General features: G+C 37.1%; 1 protein-coding gene and 1 pseudogene across 7 annotated transcripts in view; both read left to right on the top strand.

Moving 5' to 3' along the window:
- The window catches only part of KITLG (KIT ligand), an 86,909-nt gene extending 71,927 nt beyond the window's left edge, over positions 1–14,982 (top strand). For 4 of the 7 annotated variants that reach the window (XR_006709398.1, XR_006709399.1, XR_006709400.1 and 1 more), the window contains 5 exons: positions 864–973; positions 1,933–2,000; positions 2,935–3,011; positions 9,728–10,606; positions 11,343–14,982. Coding sequence is in view for 3 of the 7 variants with exons in the window: in XM_045465981.1 (XP_045321937.1) it covers positions 864–973; positions 1,933–2,000; positions 2,935–2,974 (218 nt within the window). In the remaining 4 variants the exon portion in view is untranslated. The remainder of the gene's footprint in view (positions 1–863; positions 974–1,932; positions 2,001–2,934; positions 3,012–9,727; positions 10,607–11,342) is intronic. The other 3 variants (XM_045465981.1, XM_045465982.1, XM_045465980.1) reach the window with 1 other exon arrangement.
- Positions 14,983–22,741: 7,759 nt separating this feature from the next.
- On the top strand, positions 22,742–23,551 carry LOC123589972 (annotated as a pseudogene).
- The last annotated feature ends 925 nt before the right edge of the window (positions 23,552–24,476 follow it).

The following is a 24,476-nucleotide window of genomic DNA, read 5'->3' as shown; positions in this document are numbered from 1 at the left end:
ATGTATAAAACCTTTTCAGGTTTGACTCTTACCAGTTGGCATGTGTGTCCGTGTGTTCTAACAGCTAAGCTGTTGCTTGTAAGGAGATACAGGAGAAGAGACCCTCGTGGGAGATGTGTTTTGTTTAATTCATCGATCATTCTGCCAAGCAGGATCAAAGCCGAGGAGGACCAATTTAATCTCACACGTTTTCTCTCTCGCGCTGTTACTTTATTTAGAGTAAGCAATGAGAGGACACTGGTTCTTTCAACCATTCTTAGTGTTTGGTACTATGGGGCTTTCCAATTTAAGTCTGAAAAATTAAACCTTTAGTCCTTAGCACCGTGTTGGGCATTCTCTGGCGTGCAGTAAATGGATACCGGAGATGTGGTGAGGCAGTGCCATGACTCTGAGGGTGAGGTACCTAAAAGGACCCTAACCACAAAGTATATTTAATGACTTAATATATGCAGCAGGCCAAACAGCATAATGCATACCGACCTTGATCCAGAATGCAACACGTCCTCTAAAATTTCTTGGCAAGATGTCACGAGTGAAAAAGTGAAAAGGTTTTAGATTTCCTTGATAGTATAAATAATTTTTAGGAAAATGTCGTCTGTGGTCCATATGTGTCAACATTAACCAAGTCAGATAACCTTCTGTGGGTTTTCTTTTCTTTTTCCTCCTACCTATTTTGGAGATGACACGGACTTGTATTGCTGTCCCAAAACAACGCTCAGCAGAAAAACCAGTTTTCCAAATATTCCAAACAGAGATAGGTCAAGAGTACGTTATGGCAACAGGTGGGGCCAACCACACACAGCATGAGAGCAAACCTCTAGCATGGATATGCCGTGTTCACCACTGTACTGTTTTCCTTACAGGGAAGGCCACAAATCCCATAGAAGACTCCAGCATACAATGGGCAGTCATGGCATTACCAGCGTGCTTTTCTCTTGTAATCGGATTTGCTTTTGGAGCCTTCTACTGGAAGGTAAAGGTTGCTACTCTTTATTTCTTGATCAAAACTTCCTGAACTTCAGATGTTTATTTGCTCATACTACATTTACATAAATGATTAACAAGCCACCCCTTTTCTGAGAAAAGATCCTACCTTAATTTAGTCTCAATAAAATCTAAATCTTAAGGCTTTGCCCTCATTCCTTATCATGCTTTGGAGAAAACCCCTCTATCTGAAAATGTACATCTAAAGGGCTCCTGTGTGGCTCAGTCGGTAAAACGTCCGACTTTGGCTCAGGTCGTGATCTCATGGCCCTTGAGTTCGAGCCCCGCGTCGGACTCTGTACTGACAGCTCAGAGCCTGGATCCTGCTTAGGATTCTGTGTTCCTCTCTCTGTCTTTCTGCTCCTCCCCTGTTCACACTCTGCCTCTCTGCCCCTCCCTCCCTTCCTCCCTCCCTCTCTCTCTCTCTCTGTCTCTCAAGAATAAAGAAATGTTAAAAAGAATTGTTTTTAAATGTACACCTAAGAAATGATGACTGGTTTTAATAGCTTGAGCTAAATGTTAAAAGGAAGAAATAGACTGAAAAACATATGATGCACTTTAAGCCAAACAGAAATGTCATTTGTATTATCTGCTATTTTGGATTTTTCTTCTTTTGTTCTCTTCTTACAGAAACCTGTCTCAGATTTTAAAATGTGCTAAATCATTACGATTCAACTTTTTGAAATGTCTTTTGAATTTGATTACCATTTAAATCTTTCTGTTTCTTCGTTGCTTTTTCACCTCCAGCACCCTGAAAATGTTAAGTCGCTAATACGGTGCATTTTTCATAACTTTTTATTGTAGAAATATTTTACATGCTACATGCTGGGAAACAAAACCCTGATGTTGGAGTTATTGACATAAAGATCAAAGTAGAGACCATTTACCTCTTGAATATTATACTGTCCGTTGATGTTTCTACAATCTATGTCCTTGTTCTTTTCCCAGAAGAAACAACCGAATCTCACAAGGACAGTTGAAAATATACAGATTAACGAAGAGGATAATGAGATAAGGTATTTTGTTTTGCTAAATATGTGCATAAGTAGGCTTGACATTGCCATTTCACTTGCCCTGCACGTGCTTATACATCTTTTAACAAGTTGTTTGCTCTCAGTGGTAGCTCCCAATGCATATCTGCAGTCTTTATCCACACTTCCTACCTCTCACACTTGCTTCAGTCCTACATCTCTGCTTCCCTATAGAATATACCTTCACGTGGTCTTCGTGACTCCTCTTAAGGTATCAATAGTGGCTGTCTCAGCTCTATTTCTGTACTCAGCAGAATCTTGCTTAAACTGCCCGTCATGGGGCTCTGGAGGCACACTTGTGCATAATCTCCATGTCCACACTAGCAACCAGGACATGCTCATTCCTCTGTCTGTCTCTTAGCGCTTTGGAAACCGTCATCCTCTTCATCCACCCCTTTATGATGTCTTGGCTGAGCTGCGGCAGGATCTTCCCCTTCGCCCTTCTAAACTGCACCTGCAACCCTGGTTCATAAGGTTACTTCCTGGTCAGGATACTTGAGTGACTTTTCTCTTGCATACTTCATGTATTTGACTTCCCTTACCCCATATTGCTCCAGCACTAGTACCTTGGTTTACCCCCCGTTTATAGTTTTCATTTGGCATGTTACTTTCTCTCGTATCATGCCTTCGTATATACAGATACACCTATGAAGTACAGATAGGCATGTTTAGTATGTGTATTTGCATATGCGAGAGAGAGAATTTTTTTAAACAACTTGGGGAAGACTGTGTTGAGGTCTTCCTTCTTCCCTTTAGAATTACTGATGAAGATAAACTTTCCACTCAGTTTTGCCATCTTTTGTTACTGTATTTACAGAAAAAAAAAACAAAAAAACCTACCTTTTACAATGCCCAGATCATGGTGTACCTCAGAATCTCTGTCCAAAAGCAAATAAGCATTTTTCTTGTTGTTTTTCAGTATGCTGCAAGAAAAAGAGAGAGAGTTTCAAGAGGTGTAATTGTGGCTTATATCAACACTGTTACTTTTGTGCCTTGGTAAGTTTTTAGAATTTAAGCTGAAAGATTAAGCAAGAACCCTACAGAATCTTAGATGCCAAAATTTAGAAACAAAATTTATTAAGTTGACTATTAAACTGATGTTGGTGTGGTAACTGAAGCTGTTACAATGAATTAGATGTGCACAATGCAGTCATGTGTGTTCTTACATTTTGAAAGGCAAACAGTGATTAGTCGTTCTGATTACTGGATTCATCCTGTGTGGAAGGGATACAAAAAATTAACAGTCAAGTGTTTACTATTTTTGAGGCCAGAAAATAAGTTAACCAAGGGGAATAGAACAAATTAGGACTAAAATAAGATAATATTAATAGAGGAAGTAAAAATAAGACTAATTTCAGTTAGGCGTGACTACCATAACGTAATAGAAAAAAGCAACTCATTTGTTAGATGCTGTAAACAAGTGCATGCTACAAATCTCTCCTTGCTATCTTAAGGAAAAGGATAAATGATCAAAATAGCTTGTAAATCAGGAGAAGAAAGTTGTCAAGGTAAAGGGCCACCTGCCCCATGACTGTCCAGAGCCAGGATGCAGTAAACCTACACCAGAAACAGATACCTGATGTTCATACCTCCTCGCCTGTCTACTTTCACAGCTGCTGAGTGGCAGACCCTGGATTAGTGTGGGGGAGGGGGAGAGCACGGGGGAGGGCACCCTGAATGGCACCCACCTGAGCCAACGTCAGTTCTGCCCTTCTCATTTCTACTTGTGCTAACAGGCTGTTAGTTTTGTTACGGCCACCGGATCTCGACACATTGATCACAGTGGTGTATGAATGTCCTCTCATCCTCCTGAGTCTTCAGTTCTTTCCCTGCCCTCCCTCATGGTCAGAAGATCACCCACTCTCCGGGGTTATGAGATACATGGTCTGTGGTGAGCTTCGCCTTTTCTTTGTAGATCACTGTCCTTCCAGTTTCATTTCTGTCCCAGGTTGAGATTTCTCTCCAGAGAGCTTTTTGCCTTCTCCAGCTCATTCTGACAGTTGGAAAACGTTTTCCAACAGTCCCAAATAAGATGATACAATAACAATGTCGCATATTTCTCTAACATTTTAACCCTGCTATTACACAGACTTCATTTCAGCCTTTAATCGTGCTCTGGATCACCATATCCAAACCATAAATAGCACTTTATTTCCCCCCTGCTCACGATCTTACCTCCTCTCTAAGGTCATGTTTTCTGTCAAATAATGTTAATGAATAGACCTTTCATTCAGTACTTTTTATTTTCTGGAGCAGTACTCTCCAAGTTGAAATCCTAGCTTTCTAAGAAAAATAATTCCTCTGCCCTTCAACCCCAACATGAGCCTAACTGTTGCTTTCCTGTCTGCCATTTCAGTTCCCTTAAGCTAGACATCCAGAAACCACACATTAAATAGTTAATTGAGTCTTAAAGGCTCAAGTAATGTCCTGGTTGGTTTTGGATTGCATCGCTGGGATCCTGTTTTGGCACACAGGTCTTTAATCATGTGGTTTTTAATTGTGGTATTTGCCCTATGACGTTTGGAGAATGGATTATGATGGGAAAACCCAGGGCACCTGTTTAGGAGGGAAAAAAATGGCATTTGAAAACAACCATGGTCAAGCAATTTCTGCATATGTCTGCTAGTCAGGGAACATTCAGGGATAGGAATTGAGCCTGTTTTGCTGTATCTCCTCATAGCAACTCAGCTTGTTGCCTATGTGTTGTAGACTCAAACCAAATACTTGTTGAATGACAGAGTGAATAAATCCTGAATGAAAGTTTAACCACTGGTAAGGAAGATAGTTCTTCTGAAGTAGGGTTTTTTATGTGCAAGATGAGTAAATTGTAGAGACCTGCTATAAAACATTATGCCCCTAGTTAACAATGCTACCATTGTGTACTTAAATATGTGGTAAGAGGATAGATCTCACATTAAGTGCTCGTACCTCAATAAAATAAATTTTTAAAAATCTTTAAGAAGGTGAAGTAGGATTTATTTTTATCCTGTAGGTGTGTGTGTGTGTGTGTGCGCGTGTGTATTTAACTTATTGATTTGGGTCAATAGGAAAGTAAAGCGTCCAAAGGGGAAATATAGTCATGAGAAATGACTATTTTTCTTAAAATGTAAAATGTTATTCATGTATACATTCAATCACATTAGGTTTAAAAAGAAGCTCTGGATCACTTAGAAATAAACTCCTCACACATTATTGAGTAGTCAATGTGAAATGGATAAGGAATGAACTGGCATTCTCCTTCATAAATATCTTACTCATCAGGTGTGCAAATCTCTCCAAGACTCAGATACCACCACCTCCAAAAAGCTGACTTCCCAAATTTATAGCCTTCTAATCCTATGTCATATGACATGTAATACTCATGTAATATTAACACATTAATAGGACTTCACAGTTACTTTTATAGTTATTTTGTGTCCACTGCTAAACCATAAGCTCTTACAGGGCAAGGTTTGTTTCTGAATTTCATTTTGGAATCCCACCAAACTCTATAACATCTACTTTGTGCATACAGTAATGAATAAATATTTGTTGGAGGACAAATGGAGAAGATGAGAATCTCAGAAAATTGCAATAATATGAGAATAAAATTTATGAAAATAAAAACAAAAATAGACCTGGAAAGGATAGGAAAAAGGAAGACAAAAGAGCCAGGTTTCATCATGAATCTGCAGACTCCAAAGTGTGAATATGTAGGTATCATTTGTTACCATTTACTGAGTACCCACTGTGTAGAGTAAAAGCCTTTTGCTTGTCGCTATACCAACAGAGGTTTAAGGCCTGATGAAGAACTTTGTAATTTGGGGAGAGGATTGTGGTGAAGGAAAAGGTTTGGGAGAGCAGAATAGGATGCAGTAAGAGGAAATTTGCTGAGAAATAAGAAAGCCGTAGTAAAAAGTACCAAGATAGAAATGTAATATGCAGTTGTTGTTATATATTTTAAATATTAGATATGATTTGGATTATAGTCATTTTCTTGGTTAACAAGGAAGGGGAAATTACAGGGAATGACTCAGATTTATTGCAAGGATTTCTCCCTCAAGTGGAAGTTTCACCAGCTAAAAAAAAAATGAAGACAAATATTGGAATACTAGAACAAAAAATGGAATAATTACTTCTTCAAATGAAATAACCTGTAATTGGAAAATGAAAAGAGGAAAGGTTTGATATTTTTAAAACAAGGAAATAACATGGAATATAAGGTAATGAACTAGAAACAAAAGAAACCGGTGCTAAGAGAAAATATACTAATCTATATAAACAGTTTAAAATCGACTTAGTTGACTGGCTGATGCCAAGTATTCATAAGTGGCATTCCACAAGATTTTTTCATTTATTAGCTTGTGTGTAGCAGTTTGAGAAAGAAAGAAAAGAGTATATTATAGGAAATTTTCACTCTTAATTCTTCCCACAAATGGGATTTCAACACACTCTAGTAGATACATTGTTGGATGCAAAGCTTAATATAGCCTACTTGTGTCCTTAAATTGCTTATAGCCTACCAAAGGAAGTAAGACATATGCATAATAACCTATTTTTAAAAGCAAACTAGAAGTTTGCAAAGTTAAAACAATGAAAGGAGCTTGCAAGGAAAATGCAATAAGAGATCAAAGGCACTGATTATGGTTGTACAGGATGTGTCCTTGACTCAGAGATATAGATGGTGATATGTATGGATAGACCTCTTAGAACTGTAGTATGCACACCCGTAAACAGTTGCTTTATCTGAAAGGAGAAAGAAATCACTAGCAATAGGAGAAAGGCTTCATCATGTAGGTGATGGAGGTGGCATTTATACTGAGCTAGATCTTGGATGACGGGTAACATTTTAATAGCAATAGGGAAGGGGAAATCCAGACACTGCAATTGGTATAAACTAAGAGAGGCCAAAAGTACAGAGAAAGTGTTCAAGAGTCCATTTGTACAGTTGGACTACAGTGGGAGGTCACACATGAAGGGCTGAAATGCTGAGAAGCAAGGATGTGGGCATCAGTTTGAAAAATTACAAATACAGGACGTGTACTCTATTGAATAATGTAAGGAGCTATGGGAGGGCTTCAAAAAAATGTGAGTAATACAATCAAAACTGAGTATTATGAAAGTAATGAAATGTTGGTGTGGCCGGATGAATGGAAGCAGTGAACTGGAGTCAGGTAGTCCACCTAGGAGGCCAATCTTCCAAACATATGTGAGAGAATGATGACATAAACTGGGGTTAGGGCCATGGAAATAGGAAAGCATGGATCTGTTTGGAGATATGCAGTGAAATAATCAACACATTCTAGTTACTGATGGAATGTGAGGCTTGACATCACAGGTAGTACTCAAGGATAATTTGGAGCCTATGAGACTAACCAGATGGCGGTGCCATTAAAAGGAAATAAGAGAAGGAGTTGTTAATAAATATTGATGGGGGCAAATGTCTTAGACTGGAAATTCAAAGAACAGTCAGGGCTGGAGGTAATAGATTTGGGGTTTGGGAGTCATCTACAAAGAATTTTAATTGAGACCTTGGAAGAAGGACTGCATCACTGAGAAGGCCCTGTTTGGTTGACAGTAAATAACATGAGTTTGTAGACACCCATTTGTCAGTGTTCTTGAGACACCCCAGCATGGTAAGTGTTGAAAGTCATTTTGGGAGGTCTTGGGTGGCTCAGTCAGTTGGGCATCTGACTCTTGATTTCATCTCAGGTCATGATCTCATGGGTCATGGGTTTGAGCCCTGCATGAGGCTCTGTGCTGCCAGTGCAGTCTGGGATTCTCTCTCTCTGCCCTTACCCCCACTTTCTCTCTCAAATAAACTTAACTTATTACAAGTAGGCTGGTGGAGAGATTCATAAAAGAAACACAACCTGGACATTTCCTGCAGATCTGGGCTAAGATAGGCGATAATAGATCCTAGATTTGGAATATGGGTAACGTTGAGTCGAATTTTTATCATTTGGCACACACAGGATTTGCCAAGATCTCTGACTCTTTACCAGATATTTCTTAAGAATTTCAGAGGATTTGCTTTTGAGCTCTTTCTGAGGACACACACATAGAGGATAAGAAGGGATCAGACTTGGGTTCAGGCCATGGCTCTGCAAATAGTTAAGCTGTAGGTTATTGGATGGGTCAGTTGTCTTTTAACCCCTGTTTTTTCAAGTTCCAGTAAGGGGATAATAAGACTCACCCTGCTTATTTCATGAGGTGGTTGCAAGGATCCCAGGGTATCATTATAAAAATTGTTGTTTTGTTTTATGGGAAAACTGTTGTCAACCTTCAAGTTTATTTTCTTTGCTAAGAGACCTGGGAACAAAACTAGAAATAGATTTCCAATCTTCTCTACTTAAGTTTAGAATTTCAAGCTATTCCTTTTTAAAAAAATATATCCTTTTGTATTCTGTGTGATTCCCTTTTGGTTTTTTAATCAAGGCTTATTTTAAAAATATCATCTACTTATATATTTTGGATTTCTGAAGTTTTCTCTTAATTGTTTCTTAATTTTCCTCTTGGGATTTAATTCTTCTTTCCCAGATGCAGGTTCTCTAGTTTCTAGAGTTCTCTGTCTGATAATTTGTCATAGTACAATTTGTAGTAAATTCATTTAGAGCGGAAAAAAATAGTGCACTTCTTACCATTTATACTGTGGAATTTTATGCAGTTTATAACCTTTGTGTTGATGTCAAATATTTAAAAACTGAGATATTTGAATTCAGGAAATAAGGACGAAGGGTATTGAGTAGGGAAGAAAAAGCAACATACGCAGTTATTTAGGGGTGGTGATTGAAGATATTGTGAAGATACAATCTTTGAAAAAAATAGTTAAGTAAGTAGAGAGACTTGATGTGAAAGTTGAAAATCTAAAAGCTGAGTCCAAAGCTCAGTGGATTAGCAGCACCAGCTCTGAAGAACTGAAACAATGTCTGGCTTTAATGTTTCAACAAGTATAAGTTATGTTAAGGCCAAATGAACCTCCCCAGAGACTTTGTCCGGATGTGATGCCAGGATTTCTTCCTTTTCTTGGCTGACAGTTTTGAAAGCCCTCTTGCTGCTGCTGTTTCCTCAGTTGGGAGAAGTGATGGCTTAGCAGTTAAGATACTGGCATTGCTCAGTGACCAGAAGGCTGCTGTTTGTTGATGGTCTCTTATTAGCTTCTCCACCGATGTCTCCTTAATGCTACTGCATTTCTCTCTAGACACTGTCTTTGTCTTTCAAAAACCCTCTCCCCTCACCATGTATATACTACCTTTTCATAGCTTGGTTAGAGAAATTCAAGGCTGCAAAATAACCCTCTTACCACAAATGGAAACAATCTATAGTATGCAAATGGGTGTGAAGGCCACTGGATATTCATTCATCCATCCTTATGTTCCAGGAATATTTACTGAATATTTCCTCTGCCAGGTATTATTCTAGGTGTTGGAGTACAGCAGTAAAAAAGATAGACAAAGGTCTCTGTCCTCATGGAGCTTACATTTTAATGAGAGGAGAGAGTCAAACAATGAGTAAGATCATTCAGATAATGTTAAATGTTACCAGGGAGGTCACGGAGAGTGACTAATCATTGCATCTAGGAAAAGATTTGTCAAGTTCTTGTAGCTTGTGTAAGTGAAGCTTGTATTTTAAGTATATTACTCATTCTGTAGTCCTATGAATTCAGCTATTGAGAATGGAAAGAAGGCAGAAAGCAGATACACCATAATCTCTCTCTTTTCTTTCCTCTCTAGGCGGGTAACAGTTCATGTTTGCTTCATAAATGAAGCAGCTTTAAACAAATTCATATTCTGTCTGGAGTAACAGACTGCATTTTTATCTGTTCTTGCTACCCATGACTCTATATGGATTATTCACAAATTGGAACAAAATGTTTTACTGTGAAACTGGCACTGAATTAATCATCTATAAAGAAGACCTTGCATGGAGCAGGACTCTATTTTAAAGACCTGGGGGACTGGTGGTCTCATTTAGAACTTGCAACTGACGTTGGGAGAGAAAGCACGTGTCCCAGATTGCATGCACCATTTTGCATGCCTCCAGAAGTGTCTAATTGCTGAAAAGTCACATAGCTTTATTTTCAGTTACAACCTGCAGTTCATAGTAATCTTGGTCTTTGCAAGTAGATTTCATCCTGTATAGTGGGGATAATTTTTCTGAAATGAATCTAGAAAAAATGTTAAAAACAAAAACTCAACAGCATCAGCCAGTCTACATTTAGAAAGCAGTAGGAACAAAATGATTGGAGTAGGCAACATGTCAGCCTTGTAGCTGCTAATTAATGGTCTGGGTCTGATCTTGGTCTCTTCTTGACATAAACCTATCTCCCACTAAACAAATGGACATGGTTAGCTGGATCTATCCATGCTTGGGAGTCAGTATTGTATTAGAACAGTGATGACATCAATAAAATGGAAAAAAGAACCTGAATGGGAGAAAATAATTGCAAGTCATATATCTGATAAGGGGCTAATAGCTAAATCTACCAAGAACTCCTACAATAATAGCAAAAAAAAAAAAAAAAAAAAAGAAAAAAGAAAAAAACCTCTAACTTAAAAATGGGAAGATCTGAGTAGATGTTTTTCCAAAGAAGACCTGCAAATGGCCAACAGGTACATGAAAAGATGCTCACCATCAATCACCAGAGCAATACAAATCAAAACCACAATGAGATATCCCTCATACCTGTTAGAATGGCTGTTATCAAAAAGATAAGAATTAAGAGGGAACCCTGTGCACTGTTGGTGGGACTGTATATTGGTGCAGTCGCTATGGGAAATTTTGAGTTTCCTCAAAAAAATTAAAATAGAACTGCCATGTTATCCAGCAGTTCCACTTCTGGGTATTTGAGGAAGATGAAAACACATTCTAAAAGATGTATAAGCCCCATGTTCATTGCATTATTATTTATAATAGCCAGGATATGGAAACAATGTAAGTGTCCATCAATAGATGAATAAAGAAAATGTGTTACATGTGTGTGTGTATAACACACATATTATACATACAGTGGATTCCGCTCTAAAAATGAAATCTTGCCATTTGTGACAACATGGATGGAACTTGAGGGCATTATGCTAAGTGAAATAGGTCAGAATGAGAAATACCATATGATCTCTCTCATATGTGGAATCTAAAACAAATTTTTAAGTAAAAAAATTAAAAATACCAAGCTCATAGATACAAAGGACAGATTGGTAGTTGCAAGGGATGGGGGTGGTTGGGAGAAATGGATGAACTGAGTTGTTTTTGTTTTGGTTTGCTTTGGTTTAAGTAAGTTGAATAAAAATGTAAAAAAAAAAAAAAAAACAAAACCACCCCCTAAAAAAAACATTGATGCCTTTGCAGAGAGGAGACTCTCCAAAGGAGTTATGGCCCAAAGAAGCCATGAACACTGAACAGCACGGTCACTGAGGAGGACATTTTGCACCCCTTTCCCCTACCACTTATAGAGTGTATAAATTGTGCTTGCAAAATATATTATGAAATGTTTATATTCTAAAACTATTACAGAGTTATGTAAAGGGACTTAAGAGAAATTGCTGAATGTATGAAGGTCTCATTTTCAATTTACATCATGAGAGAAACTAAAAATTATATTTAGTATCTAAGATTAGAAAACCACACCCACATGGTAATATGGGTATTGAAAATTAGGTTACATGGCTTTTATAAGAATGAAAGGAATCAGGAAATTTTAGCTATTTCTCGTATAATCACCATTATCAGTTTAAGGGATCCATTTATTTAAAATCAGGCACTCTATATTAATATTTATGAATTTAAAATAGCGAGCTTTATGTAGTTATGCATGTCAGTTTGCTGTTTGTGACAGCGTTTGTTGTATTAAGAGTGAATTTGGTAAGAATTCTCAAGATGGACATCATGCTTTTAAACTAAAACTTGTAAGACATTTTGTGAATTTCCCTTTGCCATTTTTTTTAATAGTCGAACATCTGACTAAAGAAATGGTTTCTTGTGGTTTAAGATTCTTTCAGTAGATCATGAACATACAGATGAAGGGATTCAAAGCTTTCTATTATAACTTAATTCTTGTTATAACATTATTGTCATGTTCTACCCCCTCAGATGATCATTTTCAATGTAGTGATACAAAAGGGCATGAAAAACTGCTAGCTTTCCTTTATTTCAAAAGTCCAAGAATTTCTAGTATAGTTGGACTTCATGTTAAAAGAGGATCCAAATACAACCCCAGTGAAGCGGCTTTTGCGCTTTTTTGTACCAAAAAGCCCAGATGATATTTCTATGATCCCTTCCTTCTCTAAAGTGCTGGGCTTCCTCAGATGGTAGTCATTTCTCTAAGATACAACCCAGGTGTTTTGGGAAGCTGCATTGACTTACTCAGGCCCTTAAATATCCCATGGATCAAACGTTTAGTAATAAAACCAGCGATCAGTTTAATTGCTGAAAGGACCTCTCAGTGTGTGATTTTGATTTTTTTTTGAAGAAACTAGATATAAGTTAGTATGAGCTATGTGTGTAGGTCAGGTGTAGATTGAGAAGATTGATACTTCTCAATTTAATAGTTTATTTCACCAATGGTTTTGATTTTCTTAGCCATGAAAAAAATGCTGTTTAATGAGCTTGAGAGTACAATAAATGCACTTTTATTCTCAAAGGCAGGAGCTGGGTTTTAACACTCAAGGACATGGTCCTAATCAATAGAGTTAAATAACAAATTCAGCAAGTTATGAAATCTGGCATCATAGGCAAGGGGTAATATATTCTACCTAATTAAATGTATTAGTTCATTGAGAGTTACTTGAATTACCAATTTTTAAAACACTAAGGTTCAATAAAATGCATGAACAGTAGAAAAAGGCTGAACATGATTTTGGATGCTGGCTGCTTGGGAATTATATGTTATATCTGCTTTGAGATGAATGTGTGTGTGTATGTGTATGTATGTGTGTATATATATATATACACACATACACACACACATTTGCTTTATTTTATCTGATATGTGTGCTGAATATCCTTCAGAAATCATGGAAAACTCACAACTGATATTATCAATCATGAAATCACCTTTTAAATTGGTGCCATGTATCTGATATCTTTTGTAATGTTCCAAAATTGCCTTTTAAAATGATCTCAGAAGTCTGCAGATTCTAAATTATACTAAAAGCTTTGCACCTCTTTGGTAGAACACAAGTCTATAAAGAAACTGGCTCTGTGATAAATGGTGCCTGCCCAGTAATATCAAAGTGTTGCCGGATTTTGTATTATAATCTAACGTGCTTACCACACTGCCATTTTTTAATGAGTCAGACAAATTTCAGTTTTTTTCAATATGATAATAGAATAAGTACCCTATTCTCTTTAAAAAGAATTAAGTATATGAAGAATGAAAACGTGTTTTTTAATGTAGTGTTTGCTTTTAGTAAGAATTAACACATTTAATTGAGTATGAAAGTACTTCGGGGAAACTTTGTGGCATATTTTGGTATTCTAATTCAACTGAGGTTTGAAATTAACAGAAAAATCCATTCATGATTCATGATTCATGGATATCTCAATATTTTTCTGCAGCTAGGTTTTGGTTTCAAAATGTAATTCCAATATGGGGCTTTTAGCCATTTCCCACGTATTCTTAGAAATTTTTCAAAAGACAGTTTGGCATAGTGAGGCAGATGTTGGAAAAAATTGTGAGAAACTTCTCTGCTATTAACTGATATTGGTAAGTCACCTCTTCTCTTTGGATCTCCATGTTTTATTTATGGTGAAGTTGGAGGTCACACCTTAGGTGTGAAACCTATTGATATCTGACTGACAAAGACAACAAAATAGATCTGAAACTATTCCATATGAGATGTTCCATTCTGATCTGTGAATAAGCAATTTGAACACAAAAAGTCATTGCTATTCTTGTTTGTAATGTAAATAGGATCCATTAGTAAAAGTAAAATTCAATCTCCTATAGGGTGAATTGGGTAACCATTTACACAAGAGATGGCTTTTTCCTTTGCTTAAGTAAACATTTTTGGATCACCTCTGAAGAATGAAAACCACAAGTGCATATTAGTCAGGAAGAGATACTATAAGATATGTGCAACATTTGGAAATGCACCAAATTAAGCATTTAAATGCTGTCATTTTATTAAAAGCTTAGAACAGAAATGTAAGATGCTTAAAGTTTTTGAGTGCCAAAAAATAATTTATAATCCATTTGGAAAGGGGTCATCCATAAATTGCATTTTAAAATTAGAAGGTGGGATAAGAATTTTAAAGTAAGCCAGCTTGTCTTTGAAACAGTATTATTTTGTAAAATTGGCATTAAAATATAAACATTGAAATTCTAACTAGTTAATTTATGATATTTTATTGCACAAATTATGGTTTTGCTGCTTTTCATTAACAAGTCTGGAAATGCCTTTGTTACAAATTAGTAATGGTACTTTTATTTCCTAACAAGATGTTTTAGAAATAATTTAAAGTGGATATTCATAATCCTAAAATGTTTCCTAAGCATTGTAAATTTATAACTGCCATCTCCAACTACATCCTTATGATGTTTTTAAAAATAAAATTGTTTTAAAAGCATAGTATTTTCAACTACTTGATTTCTCAGCTATAAGGCTCAAAATTTTTCAATAAAAATATCCTATATTCTAAGGATTAATGTGTGATTATAGTGTCCATTTGTTGCTATTTTTTAAATTGATGGACTTGAAAAGTATTCAAACATTTAGATGGATGCATAGATACATTGCTAGTTCATTCATAGATTGGAGTTTGCATATTGTAATGTAAATGTATGTCAACACTATTCTAGTTTATTATGACTGAAGTGTAATTAAATAAAAAACGTTGTAAAATGTGATGTGTATGTGTATATACTATATGTGTACTTTTTAAACTAGGTATATGTCCTGACCCTTTTTTATACAGGTTTGAATTTGAAATTACATTATATATATACATATACTTTATTGTTCTAAATAAAGAATTTTATGCACTCTCATAAGTTTGCCTTGTCATTTGATATCAAGGTTATCACACATATTTAAAAAATGGTTGAGCATATAAGCTAAAATCTAGATTTTGTTATAATATGGACGTATTTACCGGTTACTAAAATAGGTAAGGTAATCGAAGAAGATAAAGTTAACATTGTTTGACCTCAAGAGGTTTCTACCTTGGTTGGGGAGAAGATCTGAAAACGACTATAATATTTATAAAACCACACTGAAGTTATTACCTAAGTATAAAGCTGAGGTCCAGTTAATGTCCTTAGAGCATGCAGAAAGGAGGAATGGATATAGACTACATGGGATTATGGAGGAGTTGGGTGTTTGGGCTATAAGACTTACAAGGGTGAGACAAATTTTGACAGAGGAGAATTAGGCCCAGTCTGAGCAGCACCTTCCAAAGCAAGAAGCTACACAAGTTCTTATTCTATCAGATCAAATCAGTGCACCCAGAGAGATGAGAGTATGACCTTGAATGTCACAACAAGGAGGGTAGACATTCTTAGGGGCCATGGGAAACCACTGTGTGTTTCTGAGAAGAGGAATGGCAAGATCAAACACCATGGTGGCTAATGTGGTTTAGGCAATAAATCATTATCCTGCTAACCTGTGGTCGGTATTTGACTTTTCAGACCCTAGATTTATGACATAATATTTATTCACCCAACATTTCTTTTCAACTTCTTTGCTTATTCTGCCTCTTCTGTTCAGCCTTTGTATTGCAATTTCACCAATGTAAGCCTAGACAATTTTAATAACCTCCTAACTGATCACACATACCTAGCCCTTTTTCAATCAGTTCCTCAAGTTAGAACAAATAATATGGAGACATCTGATATTTTTCTCTGGTTGGAACACTTAAATCGTTTCTCATTATTTTCAAAGGAAAACCCAAATGCCTTAACATGGCTTACAAGGCCCTCCTTGGTCCATCTCATAATTTTGGGGAAGGAGAGGAGATTGCTAATTGTTTTTACTTTTAAGCCATAAACAATGTGAGGGGTAGGACCATGAATATTTATAACACTATGTTCCCCAAATTTAATATAATAAAGTGTGTAATGAAACATTTTAACTGACTAGATACTACCTATTGTAATGTCTGATAAGTTATTTTCTATAACATTTTATTATGAACAGTTTGAAATATGTATAAAAATACAGTAATGTAACCCCATGTAACCATAGCTTAGGTTCAACTTTACTCAACTACAGAATGATCTTGTATCTAAGTCTCCTATCTATACTCTTTATCCACTCCCCTTTTCATATTACTTTTAGGCCAATACCCAAAAATATTTGATCTGTAAATATGTATTTCTAAATTTAAAAAAAAAACATGATATACTTGCCACACTTAAGAAAAATGAACAATTCCTTAATATTAGAGTCAGTAAGTATTCATATTTCAATTGTCTCATCATTATACATTTCAATATTGCACTACAGCAGGCTATAAAATAAAGGCAAACGTATCCCTTCAACATTCATTGTATTTAGATCCCCCCCCACACACACACAGATGAACACCACTACTTTGTGTTAACTTTGAGAACTTTTTGGCATGAGCAAACTATATACATATATGTGAATATGTGTGTGTGTGTGTGTGTGTGTGTATACACATATATATGTATATAATGCTATTCTGTAGCCTTACATTTTTCATTTATTAGAAGAATGTGTAACATTCAATAGACCTCTATTCACTGTGCCACAATAGCCAGGAAATTATAGATGGACACTGAGACTGTAATATAATGTGTGCCCTTTGGAATTCCAAAGCCCATACTTTGCAAAATCCAATGTATTTTCAAAACTTTTCCTTCATCTTACTCAAAATTAAAATGAGTCTGTCTTCTGAGGATGTATCTATCTCTTCAGCCCTCTCATTTGGTGGCTGTGTTTCCTCCATAACAATCATAGGGTCCAGAAGTGAGTTATCTGTTCTTACTGCTTCTGTATTACTTTCTCCTCCCTCCTTCCTCCCAGATTTGAATCTCATTAGATTTTCCACTGCCACTCACTGTTCCTTCCATATATAACTCCCAGGCTCTACGGCCTCATTTCTTGATGGTGTTAGCACCTGGTTCACTGTCACTCATTTGTACTCCTGTCTTCATTCTTGGGATTTTGATAGGCACATAAATGATCCTTTCAACATCCTGTCCCGTCAGGTCCTCGAACTTTTCTCCTAATGAACCAGTCCTCAACACCATCCTAGTCCCCTAGTTTGATGGTCTTCCTGTAGCCTTTGTCATTGCCATTAATTGCAATCCATTCATCTCTTCAATTCCATGTATTCCATCTCTGACCACCACTTTGTACCTTTCCAGTTTATTCTCTTTGATCCAGTGGGCCTGTCAATCTATCGATTCTACCATTTTCCACTAATTGTCAAACTTGATGTCCTCTCTTCTCTCCTTATACAGGTTAAAATCCACAATCCAGCATTAGTAATCACTCTCCTGCATATACCTTCTATTTAATCCCTCTCATTTCCTAATATTTGCTTGTTAAATGACAACCCTGCTCAAATCCAGTTATCCATGCACTCTCTGTCTGCACTCGTATGGCTAAACACGTCTGGTGTACAACACGCCATCATGCCTACTAATTTCTCTGTAGATTCCTTCCCATCAAGTGGGTCTTAATGCTGCTCAACAATTCTATTTCTCTAGTCCATTGCTTTTCCATTCTCATAGCTATTTCATACATTATTTTCTCTTCCAAACCACCCACTACATTCCTCATTCCCACTCTTAGCCGATAATCTTGATTGCTATTTTACCTGCAAACTGAAAGAATAGAACTTCCAAAGACCCCTAATGCCTGGAGGCTGATTTTCTGTGAAGCTAAAGAAATTCAGATTTCTGGTCCTCACTTATACAGGCCCTCTATATGTCATAGAGAGGAGCTAGCAATGTATTCATATAGTAATATATTTTTGTAAAATTTGCAGCCACTTGCATTTATATTTAAGATATTAAAGTACCTCTCATGTGGGAATCGCTTCCAGAAACACTCCCGCTGGACACTGTGACAATTTACTAGGACACCATGACCTAAAAGTATATGTGAGGTTGTATCATGATGCCCTAGTGAATGTGTCTTATGGATCTGGCACCAGAAGTATGAGGGTGATGGATGAGAAATGAGTTTTGAAATGAATGGAGGCAGAATCCAGTTTGTGGGAAATTTTCACAATCATCACAGTCTCCTGATATGTAAAACTGTAAGTGGAAGACTAAGGTTTCATTAATGCCTGGTCAAAATAATAGCTTTCCCCAATCACAAAATGCTCAGTAATACAGAGTATACAATTACAAACAAAACCATACACTTTTTTTTCTCTTAGTGATGAGGAAATACAATAGAATTTAATAAAATTGCTGTGTTTATAGAACCAGAAAATCCGTATGTGAGATAACATATTTTCGGCTTCTCAATACACTGGTCTCAACAAATATGTAGTGTTGTATATCCACTATTACAGAACATACAGAATTGTTTAATTGCCCTAAAAAAAATCCCTTGTGCTTTACCTATTCAAAATCTCTTCCATTCCCCTGTACCTCTAGAAACCAGTAATTCTTTTTATTGTTGTTACAGTTTCTATGTTTTCCAAAGTATCATATAATTGAAATTACATAATGTGTAGCCTTTTCAGACTAGTTTCTTTCACCTAGAAATATGCATTTAATACTCATCTATGTCTTTCATGACTTGGATAGCCCATTTCTTTTTATCATAGAATAATATCCCTTTGTATGAATGTGTCACACTTTGTTTATCTATTTACCTATTAAGGACATCTTGGTTGTTTCCAGTTTTTGGTGATTATGAATTAAGCTGCTATAAACGTTCATGTTTTTGGAACACAGAAGTTTTCAAATCAGTTGGGTAAATGCCCAGGAGCATGATTTCTGGACCATATGGTACACCTATGTGTAGATTTGTAAGAAAACATAAAACTGTCTTCTAAAGTGGCGGTGCCATTCTGCATTCCTAGCAGCTATGAATATAAAGTTCTGCTGCTCCGCATACTCACTAGCAATTGTTATGATCAGTCCGTTGGATTTTAGCCATTCTAATAGATGAGTACTGGTTTATCATCATTGTTTTAATTTGCAGTTCCCTAATGACAAATGATGGTGAGCATTTTTTCATGAGCTTATTTGCCATCTGTTTATCTTCTTTGGTGAGGTGTCTTTTCAAATCTTTTGTCCATTTTTAAATTGGGTTATTTGTTTCCTTACTGATGAATTTTAAAAGGTTCTTGTATATATTTACAGGCAAACCCTCTGTCAGGTATGTGTTCTACACATATTTGCTAGTTTGTGGCTTGTCTTTTCATTCTCTTAACATTGTCTTTCATAGAGCAGCTTCAAGCATTTTTTAACATATTTTAAAACTTTCTAAAGAATTTTTGTGTAACAAGATGGTCTCCTAACATAAGGCTGTTGGGACATAATGACATTTTAAGGACTTGGAACTTGTAATGACTTCTAACATTGTTTTAAAGACTAACAAAAACAAAAACAAACAAACAAAAACAAACAAAACATTAGAAGAAAAAAGATAAAACTCAGACATTTAACTCCAGTCTGGAAAGATGTTTTGGAATCGTTCATAAAAATAACTGAGAAATTATAAACTAATTCAAACATATAAAATGGATATAAAGGATCCCTTTCTGTAATCATTGTATTTATTTATTAAAGACCTAGGCGTTTTAAAAAGATGGCAGAGTAGGAGGATCGTGAGCTCATCTCATCCCATGGACATACAAATATAACAGCTGCATCCATACGACTAACTCTGAAAAACCACCTGAAGACCGGCAGAACAGACTTTTCACTGCTAATTATAGACAAGGGTAGAAGAGATAGAGACATAGTTGCGAACCAAACCCCTGGTCAGACTAACCAGAAACAGGAGGGACATCACAAGTATGGAAAAGCAAGAGGATCAGACACCACACTGGGCATCTCTGGCACTGGAGACCTCCCCTGGGAAGACCGTTCCCATAGCATCTAGCTTTAAAAACCAGCAGAACTTTATTCCAAGAACTTTAAAAATCAGTGGGGCTTAACTCCAGCAGCTTTAAAAACCAATAGGCTTAACTTCAGGAGAGCCAGAGGGTGGTAGAAAACTGAGACCCTGCCCTTAAAAAGTCAGCATTCTAAATAATTTGGCCCAAGACACAGATCATAAGCAGCAGTTTGAAAAGCGTTTGGGGTATATGTGAAGGAGATTCATTGAATAATCTTAGAATGTGTGTAAGAGGGACAGGGATCTGTAGGAGATTTCTCCTGGAACAAAAGTTCTGGTGGCTGCCATTTCTTTTCCCATCCCCCAACCTAGATAGCCAGACACTTTTCTGGAACCAGTGCTAACATCTTCCATTAATCTTGTTAGAACTGCACGACTTACCCCAACGTTCCCCTGTGAACCCACTGCATCCCAACTGCCTGCTTCCGCAGGCACCCACCTCACTTGGAGCAGCCCCGCCATGACTGGCACCACACCAAAGTGGCTCATGCCCTGTTGAGGCTGGTGGCAGATAACCCCACACACCAGTGCACCTCTAGGTCCTTCAGCTGTGCCCTGCCCTTTGGTGCACCTGCTGCTGTGACAGAGAGGCTAATTGCAGAGAGCTAGGGTGAGTACCTGCCCGCTCACCAATAAGCCCAAGTTGGCCACAAAGAAGGTCCTTAATAATTTGGGGAGGAAACCCTGCCCAGTGTGCCCACAGCAAGCAACACAGATCCTTGCAACCAGCTGGGCCAAAGGCAATCACAGCTCAGTCTCAAGAGGAGGGTACATTCAGCCCACACGGGACACCCTTGGAGTGCCTGGTTCTGACGACCAGAAGGCATTGTGCTACAGGACCTCTTCTATGCAAGGTCACTACTTTCAAGACCAGAAGACATAACTGGCCTACATAATACACAGAAACAAGCACAGAGAGAAAAAATGAGGAGGCAGAAGAACATGTCCCAAATGAAAGAACAAGACAAAAATTATAACTAAATGAAGTGGAGATAAGCAATATGCCTGATAAAGAATTCAAAACAATGGTCATAAAGATAGTCACTGAACTTAAGAGTGGATGAACTCAGTGAGAATTTCAATAAACAGAAAATATAAAAAAGAGCCAGTCAGAGCTGAAGAATTCAATAACTTGAAATAACAAGTACACCAATTGAATCAACAGGGGATTAGAGAATGCAGAAGAACATATTAGCAATCTGGATGACAGGGTAATGACAAGTAACCAAGCTGAACAGCAAAAAGAAAAAAAAAGAATAAAAAAAATGAGAATAGGTTAAGGGAACTCTGTGAGATCAAGTGTAATAACATTTGCATTATAGGTATCCCAGAAGGAGAAGAGAGAGAGGAGGAGGCAGAAAACTTATGTAAAGAAATAATAGCTGAAAACATCCTAATCTGCAGAAAGAAACAGACATACAGGTCCAGCAAGCACAGAGAGACCCTAAAAATATGGACCCAAAGATGTCTACACCAAAACACATTATAATTAAAATGGCAAAAAGTAATAATAAAGAGAGAATTTTAAAGGCACCAAGAGAAAACAGTTTCATAGAAGGGAAATCTCACAAGGGTATCAACTGATTTTTCAGCAGAAACTTTGAGGGCCAGAAGGAAGTGGCATAAGGTATTCAAAGTTCTGAAAAGAAAACACCTGTAACAAAGAATATTCTACCCAGCAAGATTATCATTCATTATAGAAGAGAAAAAGGGTTTCTCAGACAAACATAAGTTAAAGGAGTTTATCACTACTAAACTAGCCTTACAAGAAATGTTAAAGAGAATTCTCTAAATTGAAAGAGAAGGTCATAACTAGAAGTAAGAAAATAATGAACAGAAAAAATTTCACAGGTAAAAGCAAACCTGTAGTAAAGGTACTAGATTAATCATTTATAAAGCCAGTATGGAGGTTAAAATACAAAATTAGTAAAATCAATTATATCTACAAAAAATTAGTCAAAGGATATACAAAATAAAAGATGTAAAATATGACATCATATACATAAAATGTGAAGTGGAGAGTAAAACTTTTGTGCTTCTGGATGTGTTCAAAGTTAAGAGACCATCAACTCAATATAGACTACTATACACATAACAGGTTATAATTGAACCCCACAGTAACCACAAGTCAAAAATCTATAATACACAAAAAACAAAGAGAAAGGAATACAAGCATAACACTAAAGAAGGCCATCAAACCACACAGAAAGAGAACAAGAGAAAAATAACAGAGAAGAACAAAAAGAATGGGCATTAAGAAGTAGAAATTTTCAGTTATAATATAAATAAGTCACAGGGATGAAAAGTACAGCATAGGGAATATAGTCAATGAAATTATAATAACACTATTTGGTGACAGATGGTGACTACACTAATTGTGATGAGCACTGTGTTATGTATAGAATTGTTGAAACATTATGTTGCATATCTGAAACTAATATAACACTGTATGTTAATTATAATTTAAAAAGTACCTACAATTAACAGAATGGCACCAAGTACACACCCATCAATAATTACTTTAGAGTTTTCTCCAGCTTTTGGGTGGTGGCCACTTCTGGGCTCTGTCTTCCGGTAGATGGAGGGCGAGGTGGCATGGACAGCAGCCCTGGCACCCCGCACCCCGCCACCCTCAGCCACCCGCCCACCTGCCTGCCTGCCTCCCCTGAGCCTGCTGAGGCCCAGCAAGCGGCCCAGATGCAGGCCATCAAACGTGTGGTGGTGTACTACAGAGCTGTAGTAAAACGTGCCTACTGATCAGTTACACAAGCAATGCATTTCCTGGAGAATATATCCCACTGTCTTTGACAACTATTCTGCCAATGTTATGGTGGATGGAAAACCAGTGAATCTGGGCTTATGGGATACAGCTGGACAAGAAGATTATACAGATTACGTCCCTTATCCTATCAGCGAACGGATGTATTCTTAATTTGCTTTATCTTTTGTGAGTCCTGTGTCATTTGAAAATGTTGGAGCAGAGCGGTACCCTGAAGTGCAACACCACTGTCCCAACACCCCCATCATCTTGGTGGGAACTAAACTTGACCTCAGGGATGACAAAGACAGGATTGGGCAACTGAAAGACAAGAAGCTGACTCCCATCACCTACCAGCAGGGTTTGGCCGTAACGAAGTTAGATGGGTGCTGTAAAATACCTAGAGTGCCTGGCTGTCACGCAGAGAGGCCTCAAGACAGTGTTTGATGAAGCTAGTCAAGCAGTTCTCTGGCCCCCTCCAGTCAAGAGGAGGGAAAGAAAATGCCTGCTGTTGTAAATGTCTGGGCCCCTCTCCTGCCCTGTCCTCGGAACCTCGGAACCTCTTTGTACGCTTTGCTCAAATATGGTGGAGCCTTCACACTCAACGCCATGTTTTTGTTACAGATTAGTTTTTCCATAAAACCATTTTGAACAAATCAGTAATTTTTAGGGTTTATTTGTTTAAAGTTTAAGACTTCAAATTTTCACATTAAAATGTATCCCTAAAATGGCAAGGTTTCTTAAAGCCTTATTTTTCAAAAGCCCTTACTCTTGGTCAGATTAAGAGTTGCCAAAATACCTTGTGAACTAAGTTGCACTATTGTGCTGCGAACCTTAAGCACTAAACTGTTTGAGACCTTTGTCTTTGAGAAGAGACTGCAGCCTCTCAAGTTCAGAAATGCAGACACCTGCTAACTAGTCTGACCGGAGAGCCATACAGGCTCCTTTCTGAAAATTGCCACCTAGCACAACCCATGTCCACCCCCGACACCGTGCTGTGTGTCCTCATGGATCGAGGGTAATGACTCAGCTCTCTGGATCAACCTTTTTTATTTTGTAGTGAGATTTTTGTTTTTTTAAGTTAGTGTATTAGCTTTGGCTGAGATTTGGAACCGCCCTCTGACTCCCTTCCCTGTGATGAAGGCTCCACTGTGGTCGTGGGCACACGGGGGCGGGTGTGTGCTTCACGGGAGGCCATCAGAGAATATTCTTACAAAATATGGAGGTTAATTTACACGACATTGTACGCATCATTATTAAACTGAGTGAAAGTGTCACGAGTGAAATCTTAAAAAGTTAGTTTCTGTCAGATGCAGTGAATGATGAGAGGTCAGTATCATCACTGTTTTAAGATTTTTTTCTTAGACCTGCCATCCCTCCTAAAATTGGGCATTTAGTTCATCTTTGAACTGGTCATTCCCATAGTTGCTAACTTAGTGCTTTTATTTTAGAATGCCTTCTTAATGAACAATATGCTTCCTTGTATTATAAAATCTTTCTGATAATGCATTAGATTATTTTTTAGATTAGTAAAAGTGCATTCCTGTTCCCTTGTTACTTTATTCAAAGCTAATAAGGTTTTCCTTAGTTTTCTAGTAATTAGGCAAAAAAAAAATCATGTGTTGCAGCTTTATAGTTTTTGAAATATTTTAGATATTCCTAAACTATGAACTT

The sequence above is a fragment of the Leopardus geoffroyi genome, chromosome B4 (assembly GCF_018350155.1).
Source record: "Leopardus geoffroyi isolate Oge1 chromosome B4, O.geoffroyi_Oge1_pat1.0, whole genome shotgun sequence".
Lineage (NCBI taxonomy): Eukaryota > Metazoa > Chordata > Mammalia > Carnivora > Felidae > Leopardus > Leopardus geoffroyi.
The sequence above is the reverse complement of the archived record's forward strand: the minus strand, read 5'-3'. Positions and strand labels throughout refer to the sequence as shown.